The sequence below is a fragment of the Hemitrygon akajei genome, chromosome 2 (assembly GCF_048418815.1).
Source record: "Hemitrygon akajei chromosome 2, sHemAka1.3, whole genome shotgun sequence".
In the NCBI taxonomy this organism is placed as follows: Eukaryota; Metazoa; Chordata; class Chondrichthyes; order Myliobatiformes; family Dasyatidae; genus Hemitrygon; species Hemitrygon akajei.
In genome coordinates, this window is record NC_133125.1 from 175,732,842 (window position 1) to 175,758,654 (window position 25,813).

Genomic DNA, 25,813 nt, shown 5'->3' on the forward strand with positions numbered 1-25,813 from the left:
ACATCTCACAGGCAGTGGATGACAAATGATGCAACAACCATAATGTTCCATAATTTCCTGCTGAGAAGGGAATGTTCCAACCCCCGTCTAATCTCACCGATCTGTGACCCAGGCTGACACCAACTGACTCTACTCTGAGAATCATTAATCACAATGCATCGTTATACCAGTCAAGAATGGATTATTCAGATTCATTTATTTATCAGATGTACATCACAACATACAATGAAATGTATTGTTTGCATTAACAACCAACACAAGCTGAGGATGTGCTGAGGGCAGGGCAGCCTGCAAGTGTCACCACACACTCTGGTGCTACTTTCCACCTGATGTCAGGGGCTGCTACACAAATGCACATGTGGGCAGTTTGTTCCAATTGATCGGTGAAGTGCATTATCTGCCGATTGATCCATCCCGAGAGTAGGAAGAATGAGAAGAGCATACAAACTCAAGGAGCCAATTCTAAAAGGATTACACCAACAAGACATTTGTAGAAAGGGTTAAGAAAGTAGTTTAACAAAGTGAGGCCCTTTCCCTTCATGAATAGAGGCATAAAGAGGAAGAAGATCATAGTGAAACTTCCTAAAACCAGTCATGACTCGGAATGAAGGTGATTGGGGGAAGAACAGAAAATATCTTGGGGATTTTTTTTATGCACAGTGGTGGACCGGATCTAGAATTCATTGTCAAGAATATTGAAGGGATATTCAACTGTAATTTCATATGAGAGCTGGATAATTATCTGAAAGAAAGAAATTACAGAGCTGTGGGGAGAGGACAGAACAATAGGATTCAGTTGTTTGCTCAGTGATAGAACCAATCCATTCTTAAAGGGCTGAATGGCTTTCTTCTCTGTGAAAACTGTTCTGGGATTCCATGGACCCAATTAATTCAGCTTTTGCCTCTCTCTGCTGCAACACTGATTTGCATCGACTGCATTCAATAGCCCACCAATATGGTCTGAATGTTAACTGCAAAATGTCATTCATAAATGAAGCTCACCTCGCAACATTAAGGTGTAGTTTGTCTGGATGGAGCTGACAGGATTGGTTGTGATGCAGGTGTACACTCCACAGTCTTCAGATGAAGCACTTGGGATAACAAGTGTTCTGTTTTTATCTGTTAGTTGGTGACGCTGGGAGATTTCCCCTCCATTCTTTTGCCACTGATACACTTTCGAATCTCCAAAGACATCACAGGTGAGTTCGACCGTGAAACCCAGTGATTCGATGTTGGTAAATATGGAAGCTTCTGACAGCTCATCTAAAGGAGAGAATATGAAACCATGATATTCCTATCTTGATGTAGAATGCAATCTTACCGTGTGACATTGCATCAGATATGTACAAAGGAATGAAAGCACAGTCGGTTCTACACACCAAATACATACAAACACAAAAGCCATTTAACCCCGCAACTCTGCTCTGTCATTGCACAAGATCACAGCTAACCTGATGGTAGATATTCCCATCTCCCACGATAACAGTTCACCTCTCTGCTTATCCAGGATCTATCTACCTCTGCCTGAAAAATATTCAAAGATTCCAAATGATCTTCTTCCGAGCTGTGGAAGCAAAAACTCAAAACTGTTTCATCTCTGCTTTAGATGTTCATTTGCAAGTTCATAGACGTGCCAGTCAGAGCAGGAATAGGATGATGGTACAGATGAATGAGTGGCTCAGGAAGTGACGTTTGAACCTTTTCCCCGTTCAGATAATAGTCCGCACTATTGTTCCTTTTAACAAAATGCATTATCATATATTTCCCAACACTATTCCATTTGCCTCTTTTTTGCCCATTCTTCCAATTTGTCAAAGTCCTGCTGCAATCACATTGCTTCTTCAGCACTACCAACCCCTCCAACTAACTTCATATCATCTGCAGACTTTGTTACAAAGCCATCAATTCCATTATCTAAATCACTGACAAACAATATGAAAAGTAGCGGTCCCAATACCGACCGCCCCCCCCCCCTCCAGGAACACCACTCATCACCGGCAGCCAACCAGAAAAGGCCCCTTTTTCCCCACTCACTGCCCCCTGGCTGCCAGCCATTCTGCTATCCATTGCCGAATCTTTCTGAACAGCCTCACACATGGAAATGCTTTACTGACTTTTGTCATGAGGAACAGACATTGAAATCAATGAAACGGGCACTGCCGTGGAAACCATCAGACACGACACCTCAGGAGGAAGGGGAAGGTGTACATTTAATAGGCTGTGGAATTACCCCCTCCCTCACACTCCATTAGTGCATTTTGACCCACCGGTGACCCATCTGCACAGGGAACATCGATACCCTGACATCTCAGCATTTTCAATAAGATTCTGGTCTTGTTATTTCAGAGAACATCCTCTGGTTTGTTGCCTTTTTGTCAGACAGGCTCGAAATATTTCTCACAGATCACCCTCTACAGGGGCTGAATGTTTATGTCAGAAGCAGGGTTTAAACAACAAGATTAATGTGATCATTGTGAGCATTGTATGGATTTCAAAAACATAAACAGAGACACCAATCTTAATTCTTTTTATATTCTCCATCTTCCTTCCTGGTCAATTTCCCAAAATTCTAGTCCTTATCTCAGTACCTGGAATTACCAAACAGAATCAAAAAGTTTATTACAATACATTGCTGACTTCACAGTGTAGAGAATGGCTTTATCCCACATAAACACGCCAATAAAAATTTGGTGGGGTGGAATTTGGCAGCTCTAGGAGCTTTCTCTTTCTTTTAAAATTAACATTAATCTTGTCTTCCCTGTTTTTAAAACTGTTAATGGTTTGTGACCAGATTACATCACAGAATCACTTTCCTTTCATAATCCTGCTCAGGCTCTCAGGTTTTCTGCCACCAGTCTCTTAAATTAAAAAAAAATCTCCCTCAGAAGAAAATAGGCAGGTCAGCTTTTTTGAACTGCGCTCCTCAATTGTTGAATTCAATACTAAAACCATAGGGGATGCAGACTCAGTTGACACCTTTAAATGAGAGCTTAAAATCTATTTATTTAATCTTGCTTTCAATGAGCATCGTTTTGTCTTTTATTTACATTTATTTTTATTTTATTTTATTTTTCATATTTGTACTTTTATCCCATTGCAAATAACTTTGAACTACATCTGTGTGAAAAGTGCTCGATAAATAAATTTCATCTTCTTTCATTTATCATTGTCATTGAAGTTTCTTTCACCATCATGTTATGTCCTTGTCTCCATTTCCCACACTAATCTAATGCATTTTGTACCTCCCTCCCGTCCCATCCCTTCTCTTGCTACATTTTCCATTTCTCCACCTTTTCCATCCATCCACACTTTCACTTCACAACCATTTCCTTCTGTTCTCTCCAACAGAAAACCCAAGCCTCAGGTTTGACAAACAGTTCTTCTCTCATCCCACCAGTGCAGCAATGATTGTTGGATCAAATCCCGAACGGGCTCCTCCCTGGGATGACAGGTACTCACAGAGATCGGGGTAGAATGACGGCTGCATTCAATATCTGACACCTCAGTGTTTATTCAATCAGGTGAGTTACCCAACTTAGCCAAATGGCCTGAACTATGTTGTACTGTTCTACGTTCTATGAAACATAAAACTACCTACCAACAAGGTGTAGTTGTATTATTCTCAGCTCTTGTCCATCCACAATGAAGGTGTAATCGCCTTGGTCACCATGTTCTGCTTCATTCACAGTCAGAGCACCATTAGAAGTATCAAAGTGCAGACGAAACTTGAACTGCTCACTCAGTTCCACTAAGCTGTGACCTGGGACATGACGCAAAATGCTCCTGCCGATGAAGGTCCAAACTATTTCACTCTTGCTGGAATCAACTTTGAGATCAGGATCCAGTAAAACTGATGAGCCAAGGAGACCAAACTCTTCTTTAACTTTATCTGTTAATAAAAATAATTGCACTCATTTAAAATGTGGTGGCTGTGAAACACTTAAACAGAGAACTTTGTGAAACTACAGCAAATGAGAACATACTACTGAATAGATATTGTGCCACTCTTTACTGGTGTTACAGGAACTTGTCTTTCAGACAAGAATGTTGTGGAAATTCTTTCTGGCCCAGCCTCCCAACTCAAACCCCTCTTCAACTTTGGCTGAAACAAGACTCTCACACTATACCTGTTCAAGTCAGACCCCAGTGCTTCTGATCTACACTGGCTCCAAAACTGGCAATTCACTGGCTTCAGATTTCTCTATTCTCCATCTCACAGAAAGTTGAATTGCCTCACCTTCAGATTTCTCTGGGGTCCATTCATTCCCTTTTCAGGAACATCCCCCAGTTTCAACACCTTGGCAACACAGGGGACAGGCAGAACCTCAGCACGTAGTGGTACCTGGTGCCCATGTATTTAGGTTCCACACACAGCCTGATGCAGACACACATGAAGCTGGTCATCAGGGTGAGGGACACATTGGGTAAATTGTTGCGCCCGTTATACAGGGATTTGTGCATTGTGATCTGTGCCTCACCTACTCCATCTCGGACCCCCAGATGAACCTGAAAACAGCTCGGGTGATTCTCAAGCTGGAGGAGCGGGGCATGGGCAACACTTGCACCAAGTACAGCAGCCTGAGAGAACCTCACACTTGTTGACCAGGTTCTTCCCAGATATCGATAGGGAGCGTCCTCCCCACAGTCCCAATTTCAGTTTTATCCTCTCAGTCCAGTCCAGGCAATTATTCAAAGTTCAAAATACAAAGTAAATTTATTATCAAAGTACATGTATGTAACCATATACAACAATAAGATTTATTCTCTTGCAGGCATTCACAGTAACTACAAGAAACACAAATGACCCCCCCCCCCATCCAATGTGCAAAAGACAACAAACTGTGCAAATACAAATAAGATAATAGTAATAATAAATAAGCAATAAATATCAAGAACATGAGATGAACAGTCTTTGAAAGCAAGTCCATTGGTAATGGGAGCATTTCAGTGATGGGGCAAGTGAAGTTGAGTGAAGTTATCCCCTTTGGATCAAGAGCTTGACGATGGTTGAGGGGTAATAACAGTTCCTGAACCTGGTGGTGTGAGTCCTGAGGCTCCTGTAATTCTTCCTGATGAGAGTAGTGAGAAGAGGGCACAACCTGGGTGGTGGGAGTCCCTGATGACGAATGCTACTTTGCTGCTACATTACTCAGTGTAGATGTGCTCAGTGGTTGGGAGGGCTTTCCTTGATGATGGACTGGACCATATCCGATACTTTTTGGAGGATTTACCATTCAAAGGCATTGGTGTTTCCAGACCAGGCTGTGACACAACCAGTCAATACACCCTCCACCACACATCTATAGAGGTTTGTCAGAGTTTTAGATGTCATGCTGAATTTTTGCAAACTCCACACTTCCAGTCCCACGTAGCCGAGTACAACTCAGTCAGTAAACCAGTCCATCCTTCTGAAGGGGAGCTGAAGGCATTGTGCAGCTTGTCTATTTTAACTGTTTCCATCAGGAATCTGGAGGTGCTGTCCAGCCTGTTGTCGGCACTACCAGCTGCATCGATGATGTCACCAACCAGAATGACCAGCTGTGATGTCACCGGCAGTGGTGGGAGCGGCTCGAGGATGGCCAGCCGCTCGCTCCGCACGGGTGAGGTGTATGTGTTCATTAACCAGAGCAGAGTGTTTCAGTACATTATGTATGCCACAAGGAGCCACACCCCAACCACCTCTCTGACTTGGGTGATTGAGAAGTTGTCACCCTGTAACAGAATTCCCAGGATGGAAGGATGACAATCGTTGCCCCCAACCACACAGATGGACCATGGGGCCACCATCACAACCAACTCTGGTAGTTGCAGAGTGTGTTAGTCCACACTCCTGTAAAAAACTCACATCAGCCTTGACCTTGGCCAGTTATTGTAAGGTGTTGACACATCACACTGTTCTCTTTACACTGATCACATTCAAAGATGCCAATTTTGCGTCTATGATTAGTTCTTGAATTATATTTCTTGTCCAGGTCACTCGGCCTCAGCCAACACGAACATCCCTCTCTTTTGAGGCTGTGCCCTCTGCTCCTCGATTCGCCCACGAAAGCAAACATCCTCATCACATCCACTCTATCTTGGCCTTTCAACTTTCAAATGGTTTCAATGAGATCGCCTTCATTCTTCTAAATTCCTCTGAGTTCAGTCCCAGAAACTTCATTCACTACTCATATGATAACTCTTTCATTCCAGCAATCATCCCTGTGAACCTCCTCTGAACCCTCTCCAATGTCAGCACATCCTTTCTTAAATAAGGGGCCCAAAACTAATCACAATACTCCGAGTGAGGCCTCACCAGTAATTTATACAGCATCAGCATTACATCCTTGTGTTTATGTTTCAGTCCTCTTGAAATGAATGTGAACATCTCATTCACTTTCCTCACCACCAATTCAACCTACAAATTAACCTTTCAGGAATCCTCGCGGAGTCCCAAATCCCTCTGAACTTCAGATTTTTGATTTTTTCCCCCATTTAGAACATAATCTATGTTTTTAATCCTTCTACCAAAGCACATGACCATACAAATCCTGACACTGTATTCCATCTGACACCTCTCCAAATCTGTCAAAGTCCTTCCGCAGCCTCTCTGCTTCCTCAACACGACCGGCCCCTCCACCTTCAACTGACAGTTTAAGGCAACTGAAACTAATCATTGAATCAGAATCAGAATCAGGTTCAATATCATCGACAAAGGTCATGAAATTTGTTCTTTTACAGCAGCAGTACATTGTAACACATAATAATAAAAAGCAATGATAATAATGAAATGATAATAATAAATGACAATAATAATAAGCAAAAAATGTGATTTGTATTACGGTCCATTTTTAACCCATATGCTACAAGTGTTTAGAGCAGCAGAAAAATTCCTAAAATTTAAAAGTGTATGGTACAAATCTCCATTATGGAACAATAATCATTGTCTATCTGGGGGGAAACCATTCACTAACAGAACTTGGGAGGATAAAGGTATTGCTACTCTTCAAGATATTAATGGGGCAAATACTATCCTTAGCTTTCAAGAACTGGAATCTCGATATAATTTTGATAAACAATCTCTTTTCTTCTACTATAGAGTAAGATCAGCTTGTAAAGCCTACGGCGTACCCTGGGGGTCAGATTTAAAGGACCATCCCATTTTAAGTTGGACACAGGGTGCTCCAGGGCAGATAGTGTCATATATCTATGATAAATTAAACTCCCAGAATTATATGCCCACGTCAGGATTGAAAGCCTGGGATAGGGACATATCTGAATTGGGACAAGACTTCGACTGGGATGCGTTTTGGGATAATGCTGCCGGTGCTTCGAAAAACCCAAATCATCGGTATATACACTTGAAATTTTGTCATAGAGCATATTTAACACCGAGAATTAGACATCAAATGGGACTGGTTCCTGACCCATGTTGCTCATTTTGCCCCCACGAAACCATTAGCTCTTTTATACATGTTGTATGGGAATGTCCTGGAGTTTTTGGTTTATGGGGAAAGGTTATCAGTACTCTTACAGAACTAACGGGGGTACAATTACCAATGGACCCCACTGTACATCTTCTAAATGATGACTCCCACCTTTCCCTTACGGAAAAACACGCAAAATCAGGCTGGCAGGCCTGACTGCAGCTAAGAAGATTGTAGTCCAGCGTTGGAAACCTCCCCATGATATTTCATATACTCACTGGCTTCAGAGCTTTTTGGACATTTTGTATCTGGAATTATCATCAGCGAGAGTAAATGATGCACGACCAAACACAATCTTAATGTGGACAAATTTGATATCTAACTTAAACGTTCTTTTGTTAAAATAGGAATGCTTTGTCTGTGTATGCACTACTATTCAGTTGGTGGGTGGAGGGGAGGGGTAGAGGGGCAATGGTGAAGAAGGTTGGGGGGTGGCTGGGTTAAACAGGCAAAATGTAATTGGCAATTGGTTGTATTGAATGTAATTTGTTGATGTTTCAATTAAAAATTAGTTAAAAAAGCAATAAATTACAATAAGTGTATATTAAAAAATAAATTAAATAAATAGTGCAAAAAGAGAGCAAAAAAAGTGAGGTATATTTCATGGGTTCATTGTTCATTGAGAAATGTAATGGCAGATGGGAAGAAACAGTTCCTGAAATGCTGAGTGTGTGTCTTCAGCCTCCTGTACCTCCTCCTTGATGGTAACATTGAGAAGAGGGCATGTCCTAGATGATGGGACTCCTTAATGATGGATACCATCTTTTTGAAGCATCACCTTTTGAAGGTGTCCTTGATACTAGGTTAGTGCCCATGATGGAGCTGCTGAGTTTCCAATTTTCTGCTGCTTTTTCTGATCCTGTGTTCTCCACGTACATTTGTAGAAACTTGCATGAGTCTTTGATGACATACCAAGACTCCGTAAACTCATAATGAAACATAGCCGATGTTGTGCCTTCTTTGTAATTGCTTCAATATGTTCGGCCCAGGACAGATCTTCAGTGGTGTTGACATCGAGGATCTTGAAACTGCTCACCTTTTCCATGGCTGATCTATTGATGAGGACTGGGGAGTATTCTCTATTCTTTGCCTTCCTGAAGTCCACAATCAATTCCTTGGCCTTACTTACATTGAGTGTAAGGTCGTTGCTGTCACACCACTCAACCAGCTGATCTACCTCACTCTTGTACACCTCCTTGTCACCAACAGTGGCTAAGCATTCATCTCAGACATGGTCCAGTGCTGATTGTCAGCAAGGTGGAGATGTTACTTATGATTTGCCCTGACTGGTCTCCCAGTGAGGAAGTCAAGAAGGGAGGTACAGAGGCCCAGGTTTTGGAGCTTCTGGGACATTCTGAGTCGGCCCCAGGGGAAGACAATACATGAATTTTCATGTTGATTGGTGGTCATTTAAATCCTCGAGGTGTGATCAGGGAAGTCGTTAAGTGGCCATTGTCTGCATTAGCACAATGTCAAAGTGTATCCCTGTCACAATGGGATGGGTCTGTTTTGTCAGAATCTGAATCAGGTTTATTATCACCGGCATGTGACGTGAAATTTGTTAACTTAGCACAGCAGTTTAATGCAATACATAGTTAATATTCTGGCCGGTTCTGTATTCAGAGAGCCATCCTTCAGCACTTTCACAAGAGAGATGTATTTTGGGTGTTTGGAGTTTGTGCTCTGAAGCTTTCAAAAGGATTCTACTGGCTGGGATGTATGACTATTGTAAATATGTAATTCTACAAATATTCAAAATGTTAGAGGTCGGTAGGAAATCATAGCTATTGAAATTGTGGTGACTCATTTATCACTTTATTTATGTCTAAAAAAATGTAAGACTGTGTGTGATGAGAGAAGAATCAGATTCTCTGCAGAAACTCTGCTGTTTTTATATCACCAGCTTCAATGTCTCTCCGATGACTCAGTTGATGAGTCACAGCAGAGGTTATCCTGCTTAGACTTTGATGGAAATAAAAATCAGAGATTATAGTTTCTATGGCAGATTCTGCCATTAATAAATCACACACTGCATCACAAATATCTGAAACTTCTTACCAATGACAAGCAAATTCATTACTTTCAACTCTTTCCTATCGACAGTGAAGGTGTAATCTCCTTGGTCACGGGCATTTAATCTGCTTATCGTCAATGCACCACTCAAAGCGTTGAATTGTAAACGGTCCTTGAACTGTTCACTTGGTTCCGATGTGGCGACACCAGGGACGTGATCCAAAATAACATCATGGCTTTTGTTGCTGGCTTTGAAAGTCCAAACGATTTCATTCTTGCTGTAATCAACGGTGATTTCAGGATCCAGTAAAACTGATGAACCAAGGACACCAACCATTTCTTCCCTTTCAGCTGATTAGAATAAAAGGAAAATATAATCATTTAAACTGTTGAGCAGGTGAAAGTGAGACAATTACAGCACAGGAGTAATATTACATGAACAGATGTTATTGGACATTTTACTGCAGTTTCAGGACCAAGCTGTGTAGGACGACTTGATCTGTAGCCTTGGTCACCTGGACAATACTAATACTTACGTCAGGATGTTGTTTATTGGCCTCAGCTCAGTGTTTAATACAATCATTCCCACGGTTCTGACTGGAAACATTACAACCTTGCTTTTATATTCTAGTCCTCTCAAAATGAATGCTCACATCACATTTGCCTTCCTCACCACAGACTCAACCTGCAAATTAAACTTCAGGGAATCCTACACAAGGTCTTTCAAATCCCTGTGTGTCTCAGAATTTTGTATTTTCTCTCCAATTAGAAAATCGTCAATCCTTTCATTTCTTCCACCGAGGTGCATGACCATACACTTCCTGACACCACATTCCATCTGCCATTTCTTTCCCCATTTTTCTAACCTGTCCAAGTCCTTCTGTAGCCTCCTTATTTCCTCAAAACTACCTGCACTCCACATCTACACTCACCACTGTCCGCGTCACTCACTGCGGAGTCCAGCAATTGAGGGAAGTACAGTTTCCATAACTAGGCAGTGATGCAGCCAGTCAGGATGCTTTCAATTGTGCTCCTGTAGAAAGTCCTTAGGTTTTGGGGGATCCATAAAAAACTTAATCGTGTATTGAAGGAAAATGAGGAGGAATTTCTTCAGCCAGAGGGTGGTGAATCCGAGGAATTCTTTGCCACAGGACGCAGAAAAAAACAAAGATGGTAGTTTGCCTCCCAGGTGCCAGGGTCCGGGATGTTTCTGATCACATCCACAATATCCTGAAGTGGGATGGTGAACAGTCAGAGGTCGTGGTACATATTGGTACCAATGACATAGGTAGGAAAAGGGAGGAGGTCCTGAAAACAGACTACAGGGAGTTAGGAAGGAAGCTGAGAAGCAGGACCACAAGGGTGGTAATCTCAGGATTACTGCCTGTGTCACATGACAGTGAGTATAGGAATAGAATGAGTTTGAGGGTAAATGCGTGGCTGAGAGATTGGAGCACGGTACGGGGATTCAGATTTCTGGATCAGTGGGACCTCTTTTGGGGCAGGCATGACCTTTACAAAAAGGACAGGTTGCACTTGAATCTGAAGGGGACCAATATCCTGGATGGGAAGTTTTTGAAGGCTATTGGGGAGAGTTTAAACTGGAATTGCTGGGGTGGTGGGAACTGAACTGAAGAGACAGAGGAAGTGGCTCAGAAATTGAGAAAGCTTGTAGGCAGTGTGAGAGGGAGGATAGGCAGGTGATAGAGAAGGGATGCGCTCAGACTGATGGTTTGAAATGTGTCTATTTTAATGCAAAGAGTATAATGAACAAAGCGGCTGAGTTTAGAGCGTGGATCATTACTATAATGTTGTGGCCATTACAGAGACTTGAATGGCTCAGGGGCAGGAATGGCTACTTAGAATGCTAGCCTTTCGATGCTTCAGAAAGAACAGAGAGAGAGGCTACAGAGGTGTGGACGTGGTACAATTGATCAGAGATAGTGTTACGGCTGCAGAACAGGAGGAAGTCACGGGTGAAATTTAGAATCAGGAAGGGGTCAATAAATCTACTGGGTGTTTTTTATAGACCACCCAATAGTAACAGGAACATCGAAGAGCTGATAGGGAGACAGATTCTGGAACAATCCAGTAATAACAGTTTTGAATGTTAAAAGGCCGCCTGACAGATTAGATATGGCAAAGTGATTTCCCATGGTAGGGGAGTCTAGGACAAGAGGTCACAACTTCAGAATTGAAAGACGTCTATTTAGAACAGAGATGTTCTAGTCAGACGATGGTAAATCTGTGGAATTTGTTGCCACGAGTGGCTGTAGAGGTCAAGTCATTGGGTGCATTTAAGGCAGAGATAGATAGGTTCTTAATTAGCCAGGGCATCAAGGGGTATGGGGAGAAGGCAGTAGAGTGGGGATGACTGGAAGAATTGGATCAGCCGATGAATGAATGGCAGAACAGACTCGATGGGATGAATGGCCTACTTCTGCTCCTATATCTTATGGTCTTATGGTCTAACAGGGTTGTTGTGATGGGATATTTTAATTTCCCAGATATTGATTGGAATCTCCCTAGAGCAAGGAGTTTAGATGGGGTGGAGTTTGTTAGCTGTGTTCAGGAAAATTTCCTGACACAGTATGTACATCAGCCTACAAGAGGAGAGGCTGTACATGATCTGGTATTGGGAAATGAACCTGGTCAGGTGTCAGGTCTCTCAGTGGGAGAGCATTTTGGAAATAGTGATCACAAATCTCTCTCCTTTACCATAGTGTTGGACAAGGATAGGAACAGACAAGTTAGGAAAGCATTTAATTGGAGTAAGGGGAAATATGAAGCTACCAGGCAGGAACTTGGAAGCATAAATTGGGAACAGATGTTCTCAGACAAATATACGGTAGAAATGTGGCAAATGTTCAGGGGATATTTGTGTGGCGTTCTGCATAGGTACATTCCAATGAGACAGGGAAAGGATGGTAGGGTACAGAAACCATGGTGTACAAAGGCTGTGAAAATCTTGTCAAGAAGAAAACCTTATGAAAAGTTCAAAAAACTAGGTAATGATAGAGATCTAGAAAATTATAAGACGAGCAGGAAGGAGCTTAAGAACAAAATTAGGAGAGCTGGAAGGGGCCATGAGAAAGCTTTGGTAAGCAGGATTAAGGAAAACACCAAGATATTCTACAGGTATGTGAAGAGCAAGAGGATAAGACATGAGAGAATAGGACCAATCAAGTGTAACAGTGAAAAAGTGTGTATGGAACCGGAGGAGGTAGTGGAGGTACTTAATGAATACCTTGCTTCAGTATTCACTACGGAAAAGGACTTTGGTATTGTAGGGATGATTTTCAGTGGACTGAAAATTTTGAGCATATAGATATTAAGAAAGAGGATGTGCTGAGCTTTTGGAAAGCATCAAGTTAATTAAGTCACAGGCACCGGACAAGATATACGACAGGCTACTGTGGGAGGTGAGGGAGGAGATTGCTGAGCCTCTGGCAACGATCTCTGCATCATCAATGAGGATGGGAGAGGTTCCAGAGGATTGGAGGGTTGCAGATGTTATTCTCTTATTCAAGTAAGGAAGTAGAGATAGCCCAGGAAATTATAGACCAATGGGTCTTACCTCAGTGGTTGGTAAGTTGATGGAGAAGATCCTGAGAGGCAGGATTTATGAACATTTGGAGAGGCATAACATGATTTGGAATAGTTAGCATTGCTTTGTCAAAGGCAGGTCATGCCTTACGAGCCTGATTGAATTTTTTGAGGGTGTGACTAAACACATTGATGAGGGTAGAGCAGTAGATGTAGTGTATATGGATTTCAGCAAGGCATTTGATAAGTTACCCCATGCAAGGCTTATTGAGAAAGTAAGGAGGCATGGGATGCAAGCAGACCTCACTTTGTGGATCCAGAATTGGCCTGCACACAGAAGGTAAAGAGTGGCTGTAGATGGGTCATATTTTGCATGGGGGTCAGTGACCAGTGGTGTGCCTCAGGGATCTGTTCTGGGACCCCTTCTCTTTGTGGTTTTTATAAATGACCTGGATGAGGAAGTGGAGGGATGGGTTAGTAAATTTGCTGATGACCCCAAGGTTGAGGTGTTGTGGAGATTGTGGAAGACTGGAGAGGATACAGTGGTACATCGATAGGATGCAAAACTGGGCTGAGAAGTGGCAGATGGAGTTCAACCCAGATAAGTGTGAAGTGGTTCCTTTTGGTAGGTCAAATATGATGGCAGAATATAGTATTAATGGAGAGATTCTTGGCAGTGTGGAGGATCAGAGGGATCTTGGGGACTGAGTCCAAAGGATACTCAAAGCTACTGCGCTGGTTGACTCTGTGGGTTAAGAAGGCAATGGTGCACTGGCCTCCATCAACAGTGGGATTGAGTTCAAGAGTCTAGTGGAAATGTTACAGCTACACAGGACCCTTGTCAAACCCCACTTGGAGTACTGTGCTCAGTTATGGTCCGCTCACTACAGGAAGGATGTGGAAACTATAGAAAGGGTGCAGAGGAGATTTACAAGGATTGTGTGGATAGTCAGAGTCTTTTTCCTGGGGCTGAAATGGCTAACACAAGAGGGCACAGTTTTAATATGTTTGGAGGTGAGTACAGAGGAGATGTCAGCGGTACGTTTTTTGATGCAGAGAGTGGTGAGTGCGTGGAATGGGCTGCCGGTGATGGTGTTGGAGGCGGATACAATAGGGTCTTTTAAGAGACTCCTGTATAGGTACATGGGGCTTAGAAAATTGGAGGGCTATGGGTAACTCTGGGTAATTTCTAAAACAAGGACATGCTCAGCACAGCATTGTGGGCCGAAGGGCCTGTATGGTGCTGTAGATTTTCTACGTTTCTATGCTTCTAGGAAGCTGTGAAGGGCAAGTATTTATGTATGGTATACTTGAGGAAGAGGTTGATAGAGTCTTGATTGATCAGAGTATGAAGGGATATGGGGAGAGGGCAGAGATTGGGGCTGGGAGGAAAATTGGATCAGCCATGATGAAATGGTGGAGCAGACTTGCTGGGCCAAATTCTGCTCCTATATCTTATGGGAATAACCACAACTGGACACAATACTCCAAATTATGACCACCAATGGTTTATACAATTTCAATATAGAATCTCAATTCCTGTGCTCAAAATGTGCCAAAAGCTTTCTTTACGACCATATCTACATGTCATACCACATTCACGGAATTATGCATCTGCATTCCCAGATCTCTCTGTTCTACAAAGACTCCTCTGTGCCCGACCCCTCATCTTGCAAGCCCTAGCCTGGATGATCCTGCCAAGTGCAACACCTCACACTTGTCTACACTAAATTCCATCTGCCATTTTTGAGCCCATTTTTCCAGCTGCTCCAGATCCTGCTGCAAACTTTGAAAGTCTTCCTCACTATCCACCAGACCCCCCATCTTGGTATCATCCACAAATTTGCTGATCCAGAATACGACATTATCAACCAGAGCATTGATATAGATGACAAACAACTAATGGACCCAGCAGTGATCCCTGTGGCACACCATTAGTCATGGCTCTCTAGTCAGAGAGATAACTGTCTACTTCCACTCTTTGGCTTCTCTCTTCTCCTGTGAAGCCAATGTCCAATCCAAATTACTACCTCATTTTGAATGCCAGGCAACTGAACCTTCTTGAGCAGCCTCCCATGTGGGACCATTTCAAAGGCCTTGCTAAAGTCTATGTAAACAACATCCATGCCTTGTCTTCAACGTTCCTGGTGCAACAACAGCCACGTGACTCTGCGGTGAGAAGCCACCTTTCATAAACAATATACATCTGGGGTCGGTATGATTTCAAGTTCAAACCAAACAGGAATGTCATGATGTTCTCATTAAAGAAACCTCAATTTGAGCGAATACTTTGTAAATTCTGCCCAAACCCAATTATCAATTGGAAAGAAATAACAGATTGTACATCGCATAATATTATAAAGAAAGTATATTTACCAATTTCAGTTTCATCAAATAGTTATTAAAGAAAAGAAAGAAGTTAAAAAAGGGCTTATTACAGTTAAACCTGTCTAAATATTGGAGCTCATCTTTTCCAAAGCTGGGTATGACCGTTACTCACGGTGCTGAACCCCCGGTCTCCCTGAAAGCACCCACCACAGTCCTAACTTTCCTTGAAGGCCATCTTCAGCAAGCTGGCTTTCTCTCATGAGTATTGGCACTCATCCTTGGAGATATCCACCTGCACAAAGCACCTCTTGCAATGGGGACTCTCCTTCCCATGGCACTCTGTGCAGGACACAGGTAAATAAACTATATAAACCTATAACCATATAACAATTTCAGCACAGAATCAGGCCATCTCGGCCCTTCTAGTCCATGCCGAACGCTTACTCTCACCTAGTCCCACTGGCCCGCATTCAGATCATAATCCTCCATTCCTTTCCTGTCCATATACCTATCCAATTTTACTTTAAATGACAATACCGAACCTGCCACTACCACTTCTACTGGAAGCTCATTCCACACAGCTACCACTCTCTGAGTAAAGAAATTTCCACTCGTGTTACCCTTAAACTTTTGCCCCCAAACTCTCAACTCATGTCCTCTTGTTTGAATCTCCCTTACTCTCAATGGAAAAAGCCTATCCACATCAACTCTAGCCATCCCCCTCATAATTTTAAATACCTCTATCAAGTACCCCCTCAACCTTCTACGCTTCAAAGAATAAAGACCTAACTTGTTCAACTTTACTCTGTAACTTAGATGCTGAAACCCAGGTAACATTCTAGTAAATCTTCTCTGTACTCTGTCTATTTTATTGACATCTTTCCTATAATTTGGTGACCAGAACTGTACACAATTCTCCAAATTCAGCCTTACCAATGCCTTGTAGAATTTTAACATTACATCTCAACTCCTATACTCAATGCTCTTATTTAAAAAGGCCAGCAAACCAAAAGCTTTCTTCACCACCCTATCCACATGAGATTCCACCTTCAGGGAACTATGCACCATTATTCCTAGATCACTCTGTTCTACTGCATTCTTCAATGCCCTACCATTTACTATATATGTCCTATTTTGATTAGTCCTACCAAAATGTAGCTCCTCACACTTATCAGCATTAAAGTCCGTCTGCCATCATTCAGCCCACACATCTAACTGGCCTAAATCTCTCTGCAAACTTTGAAAACCTACTTCATTATCCACAACGCTACCTACCTTAGTGTCATCTGCATAATTACTAATCAAATTTACCACCCCATCATCCAGATCATTAATGTATATGACAAATAACATTGGACTCAGTACAGATCCCTGAGGCACACCACTAGTCACCAGCCTCCAACCTGACAAACAGTTATCCTCCACTACTCTCTGGCACCTCCCATCCAGCCACTGTTGAATCCATTTTACTACTTCAATATTAATACCTAACAATTGAACCTTCCTAACTAACCTTCCGTGCAGTACCTTGTCAAAGGCCTTACTGAAGTCCATATAGACAACATCCACTGGTTTACCCTCATCAACTTTCCTCGTAACCGCTTCAAAAAATTCAATAAGTTTTGTCAAACATGACCTTCCACGCACAAATCCATGCTGACTGTTCCTAATCAGACCATGTCTATCCATATAATTATATAAGAATACTTTCCATTAATTTACCCACCACTGACGTCAAACTGACAGGCCTATAATTGCAAGGTTTACTCTTGGAACCCTTTTTAAACAATGGAACCACATGAGCAATACGCCAATCCTCTGGCACCATCCCCATTTCCTATGACATTTGAAAATATTTCTGTCAGAGCCCCTGCTATTTCTACACTAACTTCCCTCAAGGTCCTTGGGAATACCCTGTCAGGATCCAGAGATTTATCCACTTTTATATTCCTTAAAAGTGCCAGTACTTCCTCCTCTTTAATCATCATAGTTTCCATAACTTCCCTACTTGTTTCCCTTACCTTACACAATTCAATATCCTTCTCTTTAGCGAATACTGAAGAAAAGAAATTGTTCAAAATCTCCCCCATCTCATTCGGCTCCACACATAGCTGTCCACTCTGATTCTCTAAGGGACCAATTTTATCCCTCACTATACTTTTGCTATTAATATAACTGTAGAAACCCTTCTGATTTATTTTCACCTTACTTGCCAAAGCAACCTCGTATCTTCTTTTAGCTTTTCTAATTTCTAATTTCTTTCCCAAGATTCTTCTTACATTCTTTAGATTCTTTATATTGTTCTCTTCCATTTCTTATACTGCTCAATCTCATTTGTTCCTACCTGTCTATACTGTTATGCATCTCCTTCTACTTAACCAAGGCATCAATATCCCTCAAAAATCAAGATTACAAAATCTATTATCCTTGTCTTAAATTCTGATGGGAATATACAAATTCTGTATTCTCAAAATTTCGCTTTTGAAGGCCTCCCACTTCCCAAGTATACCTTTCCCAGAAAACAACCTGTCCCAATCCACATTTGCCATATCCTTTCCGATACCATCAAATTTAGCCTTTCTGCAATTTAACATCTTAACCTGACCACATCAATCCTTTTCCATAATTACCATAAAACTAATGGCATTATGATCATATACTTTTGTCACCTGCCCTGTCTCATTCCCTAATAGGAGATGTAGTAGCACATTCTCTCCCGTTGAGATTTCTATGCACTGATTAAGGAAACTTCACTGAACACATTTGACAAACTCTTTCCCATCCACCTCTTTTACAACATGGGAGTCCCTGTCAATATGTAGAAAGATAAAATTGACTATTATCACAACCTTGAGTTCTTTTTCCTACAGTCTGCAATCTCTGCAAATATGCTCCTCCAAATCCCGTGGACTGCTGATGATCGATGACATTATCCCATTAACTTGGCCACACCTTTCTTATTCCTCAGTTCTACCCAAAAAGCCTCACGAGATGAGCTCTCCCATCTGTCCTGACTGAGCACGGCCATGACATTTTCCCTTACTGGTAATGCCACCCCTCCTGCTCCATCATGTCTAAAACAACGGAACCCCAGAACACTGAGCTGCCAGTCCTCCCTCCGGCAAACAAATCTCAGTAATGGCTACAATGTCATATTCCACAGGCTGATCCATGCCCTAAGCTCACCCACCTCTCCTACAATACTCCTTACATTGAAATATACACAGCTCAGGACATTTGCCCCACTATGCTCAATCTTTCAATTACCTGACTTTGTACATGGGCTGAACAACACCTTTCTCTACAACCACTCCATGATCTGTTTGGGCACTCTGGTTCACATCCCCCTGCAACTCGAGTTTAAACTCCACCACCACTCAACCCCCTCCCCCTCCCCACCTGTGCAGCACTAGTAACCCTTCCCACTAGGATATTAGTCTCCCAGTTCGGGTATAAACCATACCTTCTGTACAAGTCTCACTTTCCACAAAGAAAGCACAATGATCAAAAAATCTGAAACCCTCCATCCTGCACCATCTCCTCAGCCATATGTTAAACTGTATGATCTTCCTATTTCTGGCCTCACTAGCACATGGTCTGGGTAGCAATCCTGAGATCACAGCCCTGGAGATCCTGCCCTTTAACTGGGCACCTAATTCCCCGAACTCACTTTGCTGGATCTCGTCACCCTCCTACCCATGTCATTGGTACTGACTTAGGCCACGACCTCTGGCCGCTCACCCACCCACTTAACAATACTGTGGACTTCATCTGAGATGTCCCTGATCCTGGCACCCAGGAGGCAACATATCATCTGGGAATCTCACTCTCAGCCACAGAAGCTCCTTTCTGTTACCCTCATCAATCTGAATCCCCTATCACTGCCGCTTGCCTTTTCTCCCTCTTCCCTTCTGAGGCACAGAGCCAGACTCAGTACCAGATACCCGACTGCTGTGGCTTTCCTCTGCTAGGTGATACCCCGCCTCAACAGTATCGAACACATCCTACCTGCTGTTGAGGGGAAAGGCCACAGGGGTACTCTGCACTGGCTGCCTCTCACCTTCTCCACCTGACAGTCACCCATTTACTCGTGTTCTGCACAGTGTGTAGAACTACCTGACTGTGTGTGCTGTCTATCAAATGATCTCAGCCTCCTGAATGATCCAGAGTTCATCCAGTTCCAGCTCCAACTCCTTCACACAGTCTATTAGAAGCTGCAGCTGGATGCACTTCTTGTAGGTTTTGTCGGCAGGGACACTGAAGGTCTCCCTGCCTTCCCACATCCTGCAAGAAGAGAATTCCACTGCCCTGTCTGGCACCCCCACTGCTCTAAATTTTCAAAAAGAAAGAATGAAAGAATAAATATCAAAGAAAAATCTACCTACGGACTAATCCTCCCCTAAGCCTTGATGAGCCAAACCCTCAAATTCCACTCTAACACTGGCCCACTCACACAATGGCCCCTCTGCAGAAACCTAACTTCCAGTCAGATTTTCCCAATCTCCCTGCATAGTTAAATCCCCCATAATTATCAAAATATTGCCCTTTTTAGATGCGTTTTCTATTTCCCTTTGTAATTTGCAGCCCCCATTCTGGCTACTGCTTGGAGGCCTGTATATAATTCCCATCAGGATCTTTTTACCCTTGTAGTTTCCTAACTCTACCCACAAGGTTTCTACATCTTCTGATGTCGATCTCTTTCCAAGGATTTAATTGAATATTTACCAATAGAGCCACCCCAACCCCTCTGCCTACCTGCCTATCTTTTCCATACAATGTGTACACTTGGATATTAAGCTCCCAACTCTAATCTTCTTTCAGCCACAACTCAGATGCCCACAACATCATACCTACCAATCTCTAACTGAGCCACAGGATCAACTCCCTTATTCCATCTACTGTGCACATTGAAATATAACACCTTCATCACCCTTTTTGTTTCTGGCCCCTGTTACAATTTAACTCTTCCTACTGACTGCAATTTTGCCCTATCGTTTGTCTGTCTGTCCTCACAGCCTCACTGCACACTGCAACTAGTTGTATACCAACTGCCCATCCTCAGCCCTATCACTGCGGTTCCCATCCCGCTGCCAAATTACTTTAAACCCTCCCCAACAACTCTAGCAAACCTGCCTACAAGAATATTGGACCCTCAGGTTCAGGTGTAACCTGTCCTTTTGTACAGGCGGTTCCTTCCCCAGAAGAGATCCCAGTGAACCAGAAATCTGAAACCCTGCCCCCCGCACCAATTCCTCAGCCAGATCATCCTATTCTTACCCTCACTGGCCCGTGGTACAGGTGATAATCCAGTGATTACTACCCTGATGGTCCAGCTTTTCAGCTTACTGTCTAACTCCCTAGATTCTCTCTTCAGGAACTCCTCCCTTTTCCTACCTATGTCATTGGTACCAATATGAACCACATCTTTCAGCTGTTCACCCTCCCCTTTAGAATGCCATGGACTCGATCCAAGACAACTCTAACCCTGGGATCTGGGAGGCAACAGACCATCCGCGTTTCTCTTTCACGTCCACAGATCTGCTTTCTGCTCCTCTAATCATGGAATCCCCTGTCATTACGGACTCCTCTTCTCCTCGTTCCCTTCGAAGCTGCAGAGCCAGACTCAGTGCCAGAGACCCAGCCGCTGCTCAACAGTATCCAAAGTGTTATACTTATTATTGTGGGAAACGGCCACAGGGGTACTCTGCACTGGCTGCCTATTCCCTTTCCCTCTCCTGACAGTCACCCAGGTACCCGCATCCTGTACCTGAGGGGTGACTATCTCCCTGTATCTCCTGTCTGTCACCTCCTCATTTTCCCGTATGAGCTGAAGGTCATCCAGCTGCAGCTCCAGTTCTTTAACACAGTCTCTGAGGAGATGTAACTCGGTGCACTCCATGCAGATGTTGTTATCAGTGAGACCGCAGGTCTCCCAGAGTTCCCACATCTCTACAAGTAACACACACTAACTCCGGACCCATTCTCAGCACACTAGCTATGTACTAAATGAAAAAATATTACCAGAAACTTTCTTGCTTACTTACTTCAAACCTCCCTCATGGTTCTGCCTCCTTCTACTATACACAGTGCTTTCTCCTTATGCTCCTTCTTCACCTTTCCTGCCTATCCACTCCCTGTTTCCCCTCCCTCACCCCTTGACCTTTCCCCTTACTGGTTTTTCACCTGACACCTGCCACTCTTCTCCTTCCCACCCTCCCCCATCTTCTCTATAGGGCCCCTGCCCCCTCCCTCTTCAGTCCTGACGAAGGGTCTCGGCCCGAAACGTTGACTGTTCGTTTCCACGGATGCTGCCCGACCTGCTGAGTTCCTCCAGCGTGTTGTGTGTGTTGCTTTGACCCCAGCGTCTGCAGAGTATTTTGTGATCACAGAGGAGAAGCAGTGAGAGAGGGTTTCACTGAACTCCCACTGAAGAGCAGATTTAACACCAGAGCAATTCATCACAGTAACAATGCCGAATAATTTGTTACGTGACAAACAAAGTGAAGAGCAGAATCAGAGTCAGGTTTAATATCACTGGCATTTGTCATGAAATTTTTGTTACGCGGCAGCAGTACATTGCAATATATAATAATAAAATAACTACATGACAGTAACTATATACAGTCATTACAGTATATATAGTTAAATTAAATAAATAGTGCTACAAGAGCAAAAAGTGTAGTGAGGTTGTGTTCATGGGATCAATGTCCATTCAGAAATCTGATGACAGAGGGGAAGAAGCTGTTCCTGAATCGTTGAGTGTGAGCCTTCAGTTTCCTGTACCTTCTCCCTGACGGTAGCAATGAGAAGAGGACATGTCCTGGGTGATGCAGACAGTAAGGAGCAAGGCCATAGGTTAAGGGTGAAAGGTGAAATATTGAAGTGGAACCTGAAAGGGAACTTCTTCACTCAGTGGGTGGTGTGAGCATGGGACGAGCTGCCAGCAGAAGTGGTGGATGAGGGTTTGACTGGAACGTTTAAGACAGGTTTGGATACGTACATGGATTGGAGGGGTATGGAGGGCTGTGTTCTAGGTGCAGGTCAATGGGACTGGACAGAATACCAGTTCAGCACAGACTAGATGTGCTGGAGATCCTGTTTCTGTGGTGTAGTGCTCAATGATTCTATGACTCCCCAATTATTCTGAATCACTAACTGTCCATGTCACCGTCACTAATTCAGTGTGTTGTGCACTCGTGGTTTCTGATAGTTTGAGCTGCTGTCATAATCTCTGGTCTGCTGTCATCCTGAACAGCGGCCAGCAGGTGGCGCAATGGCATCAGCACCGGACTCCGGAGCAAAGGCTCCCGAGTTCGAATCCTAGTCAGGCCACCCCCCGAGCACGGTTTCCATCCTTGCCGGTGAGCGTCGAGCTAGCCACTCGGCCTCGGGAAAAAAAAGGGTCAAGTCAGGACCGTTCATATCGTGATCTGGTTAATCCGAAAGGAGACCAATCCTGACACCACACGCCAGACAAGAACGACTGACTGTCTGGTGCGACACGTTAATAAAAAATCCTCAAGAGAAACACTGAACCCCGTTTTCTTCTCAACTTCCACCATGGATGATACATAGAACATGGAACAGTACAGTAATACTCGGCGGGAGTACAGAGTTTGCTCCGCGTTTGTCTTCACAGAGACATGGCTCACTGATGGGATTTCGGATGCTGCCATCCAGCTAGACGGGCTAGCTTTGTTTCGTTCGGACAGAGATGCAGCTGTCTCCGGTAAGACTCACGGTGGCGGTGTCTGTGTTTACATCCACACGGAATGGTGTAAGAACTCTGTGCTGGTTTCCAGACACTGCTCATCGCTAGTGGAGTTTGTGGCAGTTATTTGCCACGGGAATTCACCTCTGTTCTTATATTCAGTGTCTACATTCCCCCCAGCGCTAATGCTAAGGAGACGCTCTGTAAACTGTACAGGGCTATTAGCGAACTGCAGAACGCACACCCTGATGGTCTGTTTATTGTTGCCGGTGATTTTAACCACGCGAACCTTAAGTCAGTGCTCCCCACATTCCATCAGTATGTGGACTTTGCAACGATGGGGATGAACGCATTGGACCTGGTTTATACAAACATTCCCGACGCGTACCGGGCAGAGCCCCGCCCCCACTTCAGATACTCAGACCACATCTCTGTTATGCTAATCCCAGCATACAGACCGCTCGTCAGGCGCTCCAGACCAGTTCAGAAGCAGGTGAAAACCTGGCCAGCAGGAGCCATCTCTGCTCTTCAAGACTGCTTTGAGCACACTGACTGGCACATGATAGCGACTCTACCAACTTAGAGGAGTACACAGCATCAGTGACCAGCTACATCAGCAAGTACATTGATGATGTTACTCTGTCCAAGACCATCACTATACCTGCCAACCAGAAGCCATGGATGACTGCAGAGCTGCGTGTGCTGCTGAGGTCCCGCGACTCCGCCTTCAGAGCAGGCAACAAGGCAGCTCTAACAACAGCAAGGGCCAAACTGTCCCGAGCCATCAGTGGGGCAAAGCGTGCACATGCCCAGCTAATGCACAGTCACTTCCAGGACAGAGGTGACATGCGATGCATGTGGAAGGGCATCCAGGACATCACCAATTACAAGACAACATCACCTGACTGTGCAGGTGATGCCTCCCTCACAAATGCGCTGAATAACTTCTAAGCCCGGTTTGAGGAGGAAAATGACGTGGCGGCGAGGAAGTCCACCCCTCCTGTGAATGACCAGGTGCTGTGTCTCACCGTGGCCGACGTGAGAAGAACCCCGTGCAGGGTCAACCCACGGAAGGCTGCTGGACCAGACAACATCCCTGGTAGAGTGCTCAGAGGATGTGCAGACCAGCTAGCAGATGTTCTCACTGACATCTTCAACATCTCCACCATTCCAACGTGCTTCAAGGCCGCCACCATCGTCCCCGTGCTGAAGAAGTCTTCAGTGTCCTACCGTCCCGTTGCAGTCACATCCATCATCATGAAGTGTTTCGAGAGGCTCGTCATGAGGCAAATCAAGACCCTGCTGCTCCCCTCACTGGACCCCCTGCAGTTTGCGTACCGTCCCAACCGCTCAACAGATGACGCCATTGCCACCACCCTCCACCTGGCCCTAACCCACCTGGACAAAAAAGACACATACGTTCGAATGCTGTTCATAGACTTCAGTTCAGCATTCAACACAATCATCCCTCAGAAACTGATCGGAAAGCTGAGCCTACTGGGCCTGAACACCTCCCTCTGCAACTGGATCCTAGACTTCCTGACTGGGAGACCTCAGTCAGTCCGGATCGGGAGCAGCATCTCCAACACCATCACACTGAGCACGGGGGCCCCCCAGGGTTGTGTGCTCAGTCCACTGCTGTTCACTCTGCTGACCCACAACTGTGCTGCAACACGCAGCTCGAACCATATCATCAAGTTCACCGATGACACGACCGTGGTGGGTCTCATCAGCAAGAACGACTAGTCAGCTTACAGAGAGGAGGGGCAGCGGTAACGGACTGGTGCAGAGCCAACAACCTGTTTCTTAATGTGAACAAAACAAAAGAGATGGTTGTTGACTTCAGGAGGGCACGGAGCGACCACTCCCCGCTGAACATCGACGGCTCCTCAGTAGAGATCGTAAAGAGCACCAAATTTCTTAGTGTTCACCTGGTGGAGAATCTCACCTGGTCCCTCAACACCTGCTCCATTACAAAGAAAGCCCAGTAGTGTCTCTACTTTCTGTGAAGGCTGAGGAAAGTCCATCTCCCACCCCCCATCCTCTTCACATTCTACAGGGGTTGTATTGAGAGCATCCTGAGCAGCTGCATCACTGCCTGGTTCGGAAATTGCACCATCTCGGATCGCAAGACCCTGCAGCGGATAGTGAGGTCAGCTGAGAAGATCATCGGGGTCTCTCTTCCCACCATCACGGACATTTACACTACATGCTGCATTCGAAAAGGAAACAGCATTATGCAGGACCCCATGCACCCCTCATGCAATCTCTTCTCCCTCCTGCCATCTGGGAAAAGGCTCCGAAGCATTCAGGCTCTCACGACCAGACAATATAATAGTTTCTTCCCCCAAGCTATCAGACTCTTCAATACCCAGAGCCTGGACTGACACCTTGCCCTACTGTCCTGTTTATTATTTATTGTAATACTGTTTTTTGTGCACTTTATGCAGTCCAGTGTAGGTCTGTAGTCTAATGTAGCTTGCTCTGTTTTTTTTAATTACGTAGTTCAGTCTAGTTTTTTGTACTGTGTCATGTAAACCATGGTCCTGAAAAACGTTGTCTCCTTTTTACTATGTACTGTACCAGCAGTTATGGTCAAAATGACAATAAAAGTTGACTTGACTTGACCTGACCATTAATGCAAAAATCTGATCAGCCAATCATGTGGCAGCAACTCAATGCACAAAAGCATGCAGACATGGTCAAGAGGTTGACTGGTTGTCCAGACCCAACTTCAGAATGGGGAAGA

General features: G+C 44.1%; 1 protein-coding gene across 1 annotated transcript in view; it reads right to left on the bottom strand.

The window, feature by feature from the left end:
- LOC140718718 (uncharacterized) overlaps nt 1-25,813 on the bottom strand; it is a 145,523-nt gene that overhangs the window by 84,597 nt on the left and 35,113 nt on the right. The window contains exons 2-4 of the mRNA XM_073032815.1: nt 9,525-9,830; nt 3,599-3,889; nt 1,003-1,263 (exon numbers count right to left, since the gene is read on the bottom strand). Coding sequence (XP_072888916.1) covers nt 1,003-1,263; nt 3,599-3,889; nt 9,525-9,830 — 858 coding nt within the window. The remainder of the gene's footprint in view (nt 1-1,002; nt 1,264-3,598; nt 3,890-9,524; nt 9,831-25,813) is intronic.